Source organism: Gracilinanus agilis, chromosome 1 (assembly GCF_016433145.1).
Source record: "Gracilinanus agilis isolate LMUSP501 chromosome 1, AgileGrace, whole genome shotgun sequence".
Lineage (NCBI taxonomy): Eukaryota > Metazoa > Chordata > Mammalia > Didelphimorphia > Didelphidae > Gracilinanus > Gracilinanus agilis.
In genome coordinates, this window is record NC_058130.1 from 76,926,974 (window position 1) to 76,939,817 (window position 12,844).

A 12,844-nucleotide genomic window follows, 5' to 3' on the forward strand; every position below is an offset into this window, starting at 1 on the left:
ACTTATATTTTAGGGGGCAGCTGGGTAGCTCAGTGGACTAAGAGTCAGGCCTAGAGACGGGAGGTCCGGGTTCAAATCCAGCCTCAGATACTTCCCAGCTGTGTGACCCTGGGCAAGTCACTTGACCCCCCCCCATCGCCCACCCTTACCACTCTTCCACCTAGGAGCCAATACACAGAAGTTAAGGGTTTAAAAAAAATACATGATAGTTGGAGCAAGCACTCTGATGTTTTGTCTTGCTTTGCTTCTGATATCATATGAGGAACTTGGAGGTCAAAATTAACCTAAAATGAACTTTGAATGTTGATGCTCTAAAGCTGTTTAAACAAAGGGTTCAGATTTAGAAGGCTATTTTTTAACTGTAAAAACAATGGCAGAATGTTGTTATAACTAAGCACCTCACCTGGAAACTTCATAAACTTGCAAACAGTTCTCCATCCATTACGTAATATGAGAATCTGGCCCAGGATATATGTAGATTGTAAACTGGAATGACTTGTAGAATGTATGTAAATATCTTATACAAACGTAACCAAAGGGAAACCCAGGTCATGGCTATGATTACACTAAAGAATTGGCATGGGAACTATACAATTGGGGACAATTGAGAGATTTTTTTTTTCTCTGTATGTTTTTTTTTTTTCAGAAATGGAAGGTGGTTATGAAAGGGACACCAGCTCTTTCATGGACTCCACAAACGGTGTACCCAATTCCCATGGACGAGAGGTCATAGTGTCTAAAGATGATGCTTACACGATTCCAGTGACATTTATTGGGGAAGTCTTAGATGATCCTGTTGATCTGGGGACTTTCATCAATAAAAACAACAATGCAGGTTCTTTTGATATGGAATATGTGACTAGCAAAACAACCTACATGACCGAGAGCCCCATGTATGACCAATCCTACAAGGTAAAAACCAGCCATGTTCTTGTGAAAAAGAGGGAGAATATGTTTGAATCTCATGTTACTTCATCTGAAATGAATAAAGAAAAGGACTTGGTACCATCCAACAACAGCAAAAGTGAACTGAAGCCCAAGGTGGCTTCTTCTACTCCTAAACCTCAAATAAGTGACTTCTATTCGAAAGAAGATAACAATCAGGGTCATGAGTCAAATGGCATCGAAAGATCACACCTGACTAAAAAAATGATTTCAGAACTGATGATGGAAAAGCAAACCAATGATAAAAATGATCTCATAGTGCCATCATCATGGTATTACCGAGGCCAAAACCCAGTAGGACCCAAAGCTGGCCTCACAACCTATAAAATTGTTCCTCCAAAATCAGAGATGAAATGTTATGATAGAGGAGTATCCCTCTCAACTGGTGCCATTAAGATAGATGAATTAGGCAATCTAATTAGCCCACATGTTGATGGGAAGAAAAACACCTCAACACCCTCTGTTGACGAAATGGAGACACTTCCCATTAGGAAAGTAAAGGAATTCTGGAGGTCCAATTCCATAGAGAGACATCCTGAGGGGCCTGTAGACTATCCCTCTAAAAGAACTACATCTACTCTGCCATTAAAACAACACCATAAAGAAACTAAACTTAAAGCAGAACCAGAATTCTTGGACCCAAAACTAAAACTATCACAACCAGCTACCCTCAAAGTTGATGAAAACAACTCTGAGCTGGACAGAAACAAGCCACCTGCTACAGCAGTCACCAGCACAACTCAGGCAAAAGCACCAGTTGCCACACCAGCTAACCCTACAGGAGAAGGCCTCTCTTTCCTTAAACCTCAGAGAAGAACATCAAGCCAATACGTTGCCTCTGCGATTGCAAAACGGATGGAAACTCCTCGAGCCAACACTAGCTCCCTTGGCAAGAGTGAGAAAGAGCAGAGCAGATGGGAAAGCCGGAACCTTAGACAAGATTTGGCACCTCCTCTGGAGAAGGAGACTCTATTAAATAGCGCACATCTAACAACAAAATCAGCTAAAAATGATCCCAAAAGGTCATTCTCTGACTGTTGGGTTGGCCATGGAAAACAACCAACTAAAACCACCATTGGAGCCTCTTCTGGGATGGAAAACAGAGAAGCAAATATCAAGCCTCACGCTCAGGACAATTCTACAGAGAGCTACAAACACAGCATTAGTGGACCACTTACCACATCTTCCCCCAAAATGGATTATTCTGTAGAAGTTGTTTGTGGTTACAATGGAAAGCAGAACTACAACCAAAAGACCAGTTCTGTCTGCGACCCAAAATGCAAGACAGACAATGCAAACTCTTCTCTCTCTACGAGGTCGCCAGGATTCCAAACCTCCAGTGGCAGTGCTCTGAGCTCCACAAAATGGCCCTGTGTCAACAGCAGTGACCAGAATGCTTCAGGTGCAAACGATCAAGGTGTTTCGAAAAGGGAAGACAAATCCAATGCCTCATCTGCTCATGACAATGAACTAGAGAATCCTCTACAGGCCACTGTATTTGGGCCCAAAAAGAAATTCAAACCAGTTGTCCAGAAACCAGCACCCAAAGACACTTCCCTGCACAGTGCTTTGATGGAAGCCATTCAGACAGCTGGAGGAAAGGAAAAACTCAGAAAGGTAAAGGAAAGGCTTGGTCTGGGTGGAGGGGGCACGAGCTATGGAGAGGGGGTGGTATGTCAGCTCTACGTGTCAAGATTAAATCTTACACCTGCTGCTGCTATAGGGGAGGGACCATATCTGTCATTTCATTGATGCAGAGAACTCCTGGATAGGGTAACTCCTTCTACCAATGCAGGTGGACACCTTCTCTACAACTTGGAGTTTTAGAGTTTTTTAGAGTACTAAAAGGTTGTGAGACTGGTGGGCTCAGGTTTGCTTAGCCCTCAATCCACTAAACAAAATTGTTGTTACAACCATGCTATGCTAAACATCTCTGAGCCTAGGAAAGAGGAGGAGGCACAGTCAGTTTAAATCGGCAACATCTACACATAATTACTGTTAATTGCCTGATCCCCCTCTAAATTGTTGTCTAATGACGACTTTGACAGTGATAACATTTATAATAATATTGTCTAGTCTCTATGTTGCACTTTACAGTTAGCAGAGTGTTTTTGTAAGTATTATCTCATTTTATTCTTCACTTTGGGAGGGAGGTGTTATTACATCTTCATTTTAACATTAAGGAAACTAAGGCAAGCAGGGGTTAAGTGACATCCCCAGGGTCACACAGCTAGCAGGTATCAAAGGCTAGTTTTTAATTCAGGGCTTTCTGGCCCCAAGTCCAGGGCTCTCAGCATACCTCTTAGCTGCCAAAAGAGAAAGTTTTGCATTCAAAAGGCTAGAAACAGAAGAGAAGGGCAGTAGGATAATCTATGAAGTTGCCTCTCAGTAATTCCAAGACAGGATCACCAGGTTTCCAAGCCTTTTAGGGTGCAGTCTTGAGTTTGACTAAATAACTAACATTTTTAAGGCCTGGTGATGTAAGAACAAAAGAATTTCTGTTAACTATCTTGCTTGTTGTATTATTCAAGAGTTCTGACTGTGGCTCCTTATGATTCTGTAAATGCTATATTGTAATGCAGCGGCATCCTTTTATGTCAGGAAGGGAAAGAAGAGAAAGAGATACATGTTCAGAGGAAAGTCATTGAAGTTAATGCTTGAATACTTCACCCTTAAAGTTGTGATTGTAGGTAGTTTAAGGTCATTACAAAAACAAGATTTTAATAATCCAACAAATAATAATTAGGAAAAAATTACATTGGCCCCAGTCGGTATTCAGGGATTGATTTTCTTTTGAGTCCTAGTAAACATTTTCTAACCACTGAATAAAATCTATTGAAACATATTAATATTCTAGACTGCAGAACACAGCCCAGAGGGAAGTCTGAAGAAACCTTCATACGTGGAGCCTGAGAGCGAAAGGTCAGCCCTATTAGCAGCAATCAGAGGTCACAGTGGTGCCAGCAGCCTGAAGAAGGTAAGGAAAGAGAAACTCTTCGTTTTTTTTTTTTATAAAATAACAGCATGTCTGAATAAAATATTTTGTTGATTGGCTTGGGCATATTCTAGGGTGGCTGCAACAAAACAAGGCGCTTCCCTGGCCCTAAAGACAGAGATGAGGGATGGGGGTAAAAGAATGGGGGCCATAATGAAGGTCTCTGTGCCGACCACATTCTCCCTTCCTGGACATATCCAGGCAGAATGTATCCCTCACCTGCCCTGAAGTTAACAATGGACTACACATCCTTTCCAGGTCAATAGTTGTGCTTCGAGGACTTTTCTCCACCTGCCCAGACTAATGAGTTCCATCAATAAGCCCCAATGGACAGGCATTTATTCAGCACCTACTATGTGCCAGGCACTGTGCTAGGCATTAGAGAGACAAAAACAAAAACACAACAGTTCCAACCCTCAGAAAAACTTACATTTTGTTAAATGTGTCAACATGTAGATAGATTAGTAAAATAGATTATGCAGATCCAACCTTCTTGCAAGCAAGAAAAAGCTCTGAAACCTGAATAGATTTTGGGACTTGGAGCATCAGACTGATAGCATTGTTCTCCTCCCCATCCCAGGAGAGATGGAGAGGTTCTCAGGAAATATATGCAAGAACACCGCAGGTTAATAGATGATTCTAGGAGAGATTCAGGAGCAAGGATTGCTGCCCCACGGCTGTGGTTGATTGGGGGCTGTGGGATTGGTGGGGGACAGTCGTGATGGGCAAGACAGACAGAGACTATCTTTTAATGGAGGGACCACAAAGGATTTTTTGCATTATACCAACATAACATTTCTTTTCAGTAATGAGTCACCACATGTCAGGAAATAGTCTCTTGGTCACCCCAAAGGGCCAGAGTGCTGAGCCTGCCCTTGTCAACAAAAAGGCAACTCCTAGCATAGCCCTTCTTTCCAAGAAGTGTGTACAGACCTTAAACAGAATAAATACAAAGCAGCTTTGGAAGGATGCCAGCAGCTAGAGGCACCCAGAAAAATGGATCTGGAATAAAGTGAAAAAAAAAGAAAAACAACAAACTCTGAGATGAAGGTGAGAAGGGATCTGGTTATAGATGATGGCTAGCTCAGGACATCAGGATAATGGAATATCAGATATTCCTAGAAAACTCCGGGCTTCCCATTTTCCCTCATGATTTCCAACCTTGAACAACATTTTTCTCTGTCTGTGTTTATATTTAGACACATTTCTCCTCTTGAACAGAAACTGTTCTGTTTTAGTCTTTGAGACCCCAGCACCTAACATAGCAGAAGCTCCATAAATGCTTATTACTTGATGCTTGTTAATGGAGGGATCACTGTCAGACTTCCTTTTCCCAGATATTCCACACATTCATTCAGGCACAGGCAGAAGAGAGGTCCTTTAAAGTAGTACTGAGCCCAGGGGACTTTCTTCCTTGTTTATCTTCAGGTAGATGGACTCCTCAGTCTTACCCCACAGAGCCAATCCATTGTCATCCTTTTTCATTTCCACCTTTACATCATTCATCCTCTTCTCCTCACTCATTCGTCTCCCATCCTAGTTCAGACCCTCATCACCTTTCTCCTGAACCATTTAAGTAGCCTTCTTCTAATTGCTCTCCCAACTCTAAGTCTGTCCCTATGCCAGGCCAGCCTCCACACAAGGTGATTTTCCTAAAGCTCCATTCTGACCATGTCACTCTGTTGGTCGTTAAGCTCCAGGGGCTCCCTATTGCTTCCAGGATCAAATATAAAATCCTCCGTTTTTCATTTAAGTCTTAGATTTAACTCCCCTCCAAGAAATCAATGATTCACAGACCTACTTCCTGGGTCCCTCAGTCCAGCGACTGGCACATAGTAGAAGCTTCGTATATACTTATTACTTGATGCAAGTTAATGGAGGGATCACTGTCAGATCCCCTTTTTTCAGATATTCCACACCTTTATTCAAGCAGAGGCAGAAGACAGGTTCTTTCCATCGGCTGCCCCACAAAACTCCCCTCCAAACCTAGATGCTCTCCCTCCTTTCTGCCTCTGATTTTCTCAGATATCTTTCACGCTTCAACTCAAACCGCCCCCCCACACCTTCTTAGGAAGCCTTTTCTGGCCACGAGTGCCGCCTTGTCTGAGATGATCCAGTATCTTCTCAGTTTATGTAGCTCTATATCTTTTATGTACACAGCTATTTTCATGTCTGTCTCTGCCATTAGAATGTTAGCTTTTTGAGAACAGAGACAGTTTGTGTCTTTCTGGTTTTCTCAGTGCTTACTGGGGGCTCACACTTTGTAAAGGTTTAATAAATGTTTGTTTGACTAGCCTAGAAAGAGATGCTGCAGGATGAGGGATGTTCACTCTCTGCATTCTTCTCCCTCAGGGTATATATGACCATGCCTGGCACATAGTCTTTTGAAGTAATTGGAGAAGATTAAAGGAACATTCCCCTAATATTTATCCAGTAGCATTCATTACTAAGGCAGCTAGATAGCTCAGTGGATCGAATGCCTGACATGGAGGCAGGAAGACCCAAGTTCAAATCCAGCCTCAGACATTTCCCAGCTGTGTGACCCTGGGCAAGTCACTTGACCCCCATTACCTACCCTTACCACTCTTCTGCCTTGGAACCAATACACAGTATTTATTCTAAGACAGAAGGTAAGGGTTTAAAAGAAGAAGAAGAAGTAGTAGTAGTAGTAGTAAGGCATCAGTGGGACAGCTGAGTGGCTCAGTGATAGCATGCCAGACCTGGGTTTAAATCCAGCCTCAGACACTTCCTAGCTGGGTGACTCTGGGCAAGTCACTTGCTTAGCTCTTACCACTCTTTGGGCTTGAGACAAATATTTATATCAATTTCTAAAAAGGGAAGGCATAGGTATTTGGTTTTTGTTTTTTTTTAAAGAACTAAGCCAAGGAAACCAACCGAACTTTAAGTGCAGATCTAAAGCAGTTTCTTTTACTGTATTGTGTGTGAGGTAGTGACTGATCTAGGTTTATTAGGGATTAACTTCCAGCTTTGAAACAATTCATTTATGGGTTGAAAGAAGTCTTTTGAATTGCCCTTTGGATTAGGTGTGGCCCATAGTGAAAGTCAAATTTATAGGTTTTCTAGGCTGCAAAGACCAGTAGTTCATTTGAATAGTGGTTCTCACAGTTTTTCATCTGGTGACACTCCCTCTTTCCCTCCACCCCAAAGGTTTCTCCAACAGCCACTCCAGCCCACTTCCAAGTCTTTAAGGCTAGAATAATGTTCTTTTCTTCCATCTTATTTTACAAGAATGTAAGGAAAGATGAGAGGAAAAAAAAGATGATGATGATGATGATGATGATGATGATGATGATGATGATAATGGATAAAGCCAAAGAAAACAGCCCCTTACATTCAGTGTGATACTTTGAAAGAGCTGGATCTGGTTTCAAAGGCTCAGAGATTTAGAGTTGAAAGGGATCTTAGAGGCCATCCAATCCAATTGCCTCTTTTTTTCATAGAAAAGGAAACTGATCCCCAAAGAAATTAAATGACCTGCCTAAAGTCACAACAGCTAGTAAGTGTCTCAGGCAGCCTACAAATCAGATCTTTGGCTTCCCACACACTTATGCCACATTACCTCTCAAAGGAGCTCACTTTGAATCTGGCTTTATCTTTTATTACTTGTGGTGGTGGTTGTTCTTACAACATTCTCCACCTGACTCCAGCCCACCCTCCAAGCCACATTCTACATTACATACTTTCCCACACTCTACAGTCAGACCAAACTGGTCTTCTTGCTGTTCCTCAGACCCAACTCTTATCTCCTTTCCCTGGGCTTGGAATTTACTCCATCCTTATCTCCACCTCTTGGATTCTCTCATTTCTTTAAGAGCCTGCTTAACACAGTTGAGAAAATAGTATATACAGTCAGTACTGAGATGCAATGGAGAGAATAGCTCACACACACACACACACACACACACACACACACACACACACACACCAACAACAACAACAACAACAACAACTATCACAAGTGAATAGCTGGAAGGAAGAAATAGAAGAGGTTGGGGGGGGGGGAGGCACCAGAGTTGTGCATCTCACATTTTCAGCCTTTTTCAATGTTATTGATTGGTATATTGACTTTTTCCTTTTTGTTTTTGCCCTTAAAAATACTATTTATTTTATAAAATGATTCTAATAAGAGGGGAGGGGAGGGAAGGAGCAATACTGGGGAAATTTCTGATGGAGGAGGAAAAGGAACAATACGGGGGAAAAACTAGTGATGTTAAAAAAAAAACATAAAAAAATCAATAAAAAAACTTACTTTAATTCATACACATACACACCTGCAAGTTCCCTCTCTCCAAAACTACCTTATAGTTGTTGTTTTTTTATTTAGCAATAGTAATAATAATAAATAGTGGTAATGATAGTATTTATATGACAATTTCGAAGATTTCCAAAGTACTTTTTGGAGAGGTTAATTCATCTTATCCTCACAATAATCCTGTGAAGTAGGTGCTATCATTATTCTCATTTTCCATATGAGGAAACTAAAGCATTTAATTTTTAAATGACTTGCCTAGGAAGAGACTGAGGCAAAATTAAAACCTGGATCTTCTTGACTCTTAAGTGCTGTCTCTAGTCAACATACCACTTAACTGCCTTATTTAGTCTCTCTATATAAATCAAAGGCAAGGACTGTTTCTATTTCATTTTTTGTATTTCCAGTGCCTAGCACAATTCCTAACCCATGGAAAGTGAATAATAAATACTTATGTGATTGATTGATTGGGAATTTTAATCTCCATTTCCTTCTCTGTAAAATGAGGGGGTCAAATAAGGTGAAGTCTTCCACCTTTATTTAGATCTGTGTTCCTCTGAAATTGCCATTTTCAAAATACTTTCAAAAATACTATCACATTTCATCCTCACAACAGTCCTGTGAGGCACATAGTACAAGTATTTTTATTCCTAGTCTATAACTGAGGAAACTAAGGCTCAGAGAGACTTTCATACAACACAGTAAGCGATGGATCAGTCCAGAATTTGAACATTGGATCTTCACCCTCTCAATCAGTCAATCAATCAGAAAGCATTTAATAAGTGCATGCTCCCTGTTCTGGGGCTGCAAAAAGAGGCAAAGAACATTCTTTTTCATTCCACTTATATTCAGCAAATACTGACCCACTCCTTCACCTTTCACTAGATTTGTCTGTTAAATAAGAGCCTATAGTTAAACCATCATTTTTTCTTGAAGCTTAGATGGAACACAGACCATCTCATGCCTTGGTTTTTTTTCCCTCTCATTTAAGCTACTAGATGCATGAGAATAAATAAGCTAATGAGTCCGATTCTCCCAATGAGTTAATGAGCCCAATTACCCCTGAATTGTTAGCCAGATGCTAACTTAATTATAGTTTATTGTAGAGTCTCTGCTAAAGAGGATTTTGTTATTGCTAAGGAGGATGCTACATATGAGCCCTCCTGGGTATTTTACTGATTGACATCATGGGCACTTAAAGGATCACCTGCTGAAAATGGAGCAATTAGTAAAGGGTCCTGAAGATTAGAAGCCTTCTATTAGCCACTGACATCATTCACTTAGTCATTCAATCTAATATTTATTAACTGTTTACTTTGTGCAGATCTTTGTAATTCTGGATGCTAATGAAGAGAGAGATAGAAACAAAAATGAGACATGATCCCTACCTTCAGGGGACTTATGGTTATCAGGACACAATTATCCGTAGTCATCCCTGAAAATATCTCCTTCATTAAAGACGCTGAAGCCACGGGTCTAGTAGTAGCAGCAGCAGTAGCAAGCATTCTAAAGGGCTTTAAGGTTTGCAAAGCCTTGTATATATGTTAACTGATTAGATCCTGACTATAGCTTGCTAGCCAGATAACTAACCAACTCACATAAAGTCTCTGAGTTTAGATTTCCCAGGTATGGTAATGGAGATAAATGTTAGCATAGGAATTAGAGAATTTAGAGCCAGAACATATTTTAGAGATCATCCAGTCTAGTCAGTGAGTAAATATTTATTAATATGCCTACTGTGTGTCAGGAACTATCCTAAGAGTGCTGATCCTAAATGCCCTTCATTTTATAGAGAGCAAACTGAAAATCAAAGAGATTAATGACTTGCCCAAGATCATGGCCGTTACATATAGTAAATTCAGACCCAGAGCATTAGACAACAAATCCAGCACACTTTCCATTGTACCACAGAACTACTATTTATTTCACAAACTTAATCATAATAAGAGCAGGCACTTATTTAGTCATTTAAGGTTTTCCTATGTGCAACAAACAAGAAGAAGTTGCATATAGGAAACAAGAAGTGAAGAGAAGTGCCCATTACCCCCATTTCCAAAATGAAGAAACTGAAGTTCAGAAAAGTTAAACAATTTGCCCCTGATGATCACAAAACTCCTAAGTTTCAGAGATGAGTTTCAAACCCAGGTTTCTTTTGACTCCAAGCCCAAAGCATTTCCCCCAAATGCACACTGATGTGAGCCAACTACTTTGTAAACTGTAAAACCTCATGTAACTGTGAGTGGTTATTAATTACTTTGTATTACCCTTCCTGATGATCAGAACAAGATAACACAGCTTCTAAAGCTCAACTGGTAAACCAAGGAATCACCCAGGCCCCATAAGAACATGAGGGAAATAGAAAAAGAAAATTAAAAAATAAAGATGCTAAATGAATGCCAAGTGACCGAAGAATCCAATAAATTTGGTGGCACAATGGCATCAACCATCCCAGTTTGAGGTTTTCCCAAGAATAATATCTTCTGGCTAGCCTCAGTTGCTGGCCTTGTATGTCAAGAAAAGTTACAAGATGAAGGAGTTCTCAGAAAATAGTATATCGCCTTTCTGAGATGAAGTCGTTGCCAAATCCTCGATGCGATAATCAGTCTCGTTGAATGATGTGAGAGAGCAGTACCAGATGTTTCAGCCAGTGGATAAACAAGGTTCCACAGCCTGACTGCCAATGAGCCATTTGAACTTGAAGGGGTGCTTGAACTGCCCAGAAATGACTTGGTCACTTTTCATTTAACTCTTTCCTTGACAGGTCTCATCTTTAGCCGCAGGAGAACTTCAGAGCTTCCGAGAAGCAGCACTCTCCAAACAAGCCACAGAAGTCCCTCCTCAGGAAGAAGAGCCTCCCATCCCAGCCCCACCAGTAGTGCCACCACCGCCCCCTCTTGCTTCCAGAGCATCTTCTGTGTCAAAGGTGACGCCCAGATTCCCTGCAGCCCCTATGAATGACCGTGTAGATGCAAGGCAAGCTCTCCTGGATGATATTCGTTCTGGCCTGGGGGCCGCAAGATTGAAAAAGGTATTGATTGTGAATTTTGTAATCATTTATAAGCAAGAAAGTGCATTTTAAAGTAAACATGAAGTATCCGTCCCATGATCAGATAGTAGAAATAAAATTTGGCAAGATTTTCTGTGCCCAAAACTCTACAAAGGTAACTGGAGGGATATAATAAGCTAACAATGAAATGGTCCTCAAGCAGAAGCTAGAAGTCAGGGATATTTGTAGAAGGAATTTCTGCTTTGGGAGGGAAGCTATCCATGAGCTCTAAGAATCAATAGTCTCATAAATGAATGGATGGAAGCTGCTAGGTGGCTCAGTGAATTAAGAAGTAGGCAAGGTCAAATCTGGCCTCAGGCATTTCCTAATTGTGTGACCCTGGGCAGGTCATTTGTTCCCCATTGCCTAGCCCTTACCACTCTTCTGCCTTGGAATTCTAAGATGGAGAATAAGGATTTTTTTTTTAAATAAAGTAAGCGAATGGGCCCTTAGTTATGTCCTTCCCACAGTGAAACTCCTAGGGGAATAGGGAATAAGAATTACAAAACCATCCCCTTCCATTATGAGGAAAAGAAACATAACACAGTGAAACATAGAAGAGCAAAATCATTCCATTATGAGAAAAGAAACACACCACAGTGAATCCCCCAGGAGAAACAGGAATAGGAGAAGCAAAACCATTCAATTTTTCTCTTTCCATCATGAGGAAAGAAACACACCCTAGTGAACTCCCCAGAAGAATTAGGAGTAAAAAGTAGCAAAACCATTCCATCCCTTCCCCTCCATGAAGAAGAGAGAAGAGAGATATAAAAGCAATTCCTGCACTTTCCATAGAGCAGTGGTACCCAGATGTTCCTAACAGGAGCAGAACACATTTTCCAGACAGGCTGGGATCAGTCAGCCACATAGGGTATACTCCCGCTCCATTGACATAGCTGGATCTAAATCATAATTTTGTCTCAGAAGGGACCCTAGAGATCATCTAGTCTAAGATTCCCTTTTTACAAGTATAGTGATGCCCAAGAGAAATTGAATGACTTACCCAAAGTCATTCAAGTAGGAAGTGGCAGAGCTGAGATTTGAAATCGCCTTCTCTGTCTACAAATCATGTGCTCTTGTCTCTCTACCATGCTGCCTCTGAGCCCTTGGACTGACCAGTGTAGCATCCATGATCCTGAGAGGGGTCAAAGCCGCCTCACAGAATTCCATAGTGCCCCCCCCCAGAACTCCAGGAGAGGGGGCAGTTGAGGGCAGTTAGAGACCTGATTATAAAAGTCTAGGTCACTCTTCTTGCAAGGACTCTTTGATCACACTCCTTGTGGGTTCAAGGGCTCTGACCTCCAGGGGTTGAGTGTTACGTTACTGGTTTCAATTGAGAGAATATCTCAACTGTAGCATCATAGCTAATTTCTATATAGAGTCTATAGACCTTCAAGCAAGATTACCTTTACACCTTCAACTTAGTTACATTAGATTATGAGAAAGATTATTTAGGGAGTGGGATAGGAGGCAAGTTGTGGAATGTGCAGCCAACCTGTGTATTGAAGATTTTAGTTAGCTCACTTCCCTCTTCATCCCTAAACCGTTTCCCTTCACCCTGTCTTCCTGCAAACATTAAATCCCTTTA

At 41.1% G+C, this 12,844-nt stretch overlaps 1 protein-coding gene across 2 annotated transcripts in view; it reads left to right on the forward strand.

The window, feature by feature from the left end:
* Positions 1-12,844, forward strand: part of COBL (cordon-bleu WH2 repeat protein) — a 351,447-nt gene that overhangs the window by 320,850 nt on the left and 17,753 nt on the right. For both annotated transcript variants that reach the window (XM_044671172.1, XM_044671249.1), the window contains 3 exons: positions 647-2,562; positions 3,803-3,922; positions 10,972-11,238. In XM_044671172.1, coding sequence (XP_044527107.1) covers positions 647-2,562; positions 3,803-3,922; positions 10,972-11,238 — 2,303 coding nt within the window. The remainder of the gene's footprint in view (positions 1-646; positions 2,563-3,802; positions 3,923-10,971; positions 11,239-12,844) is intronic.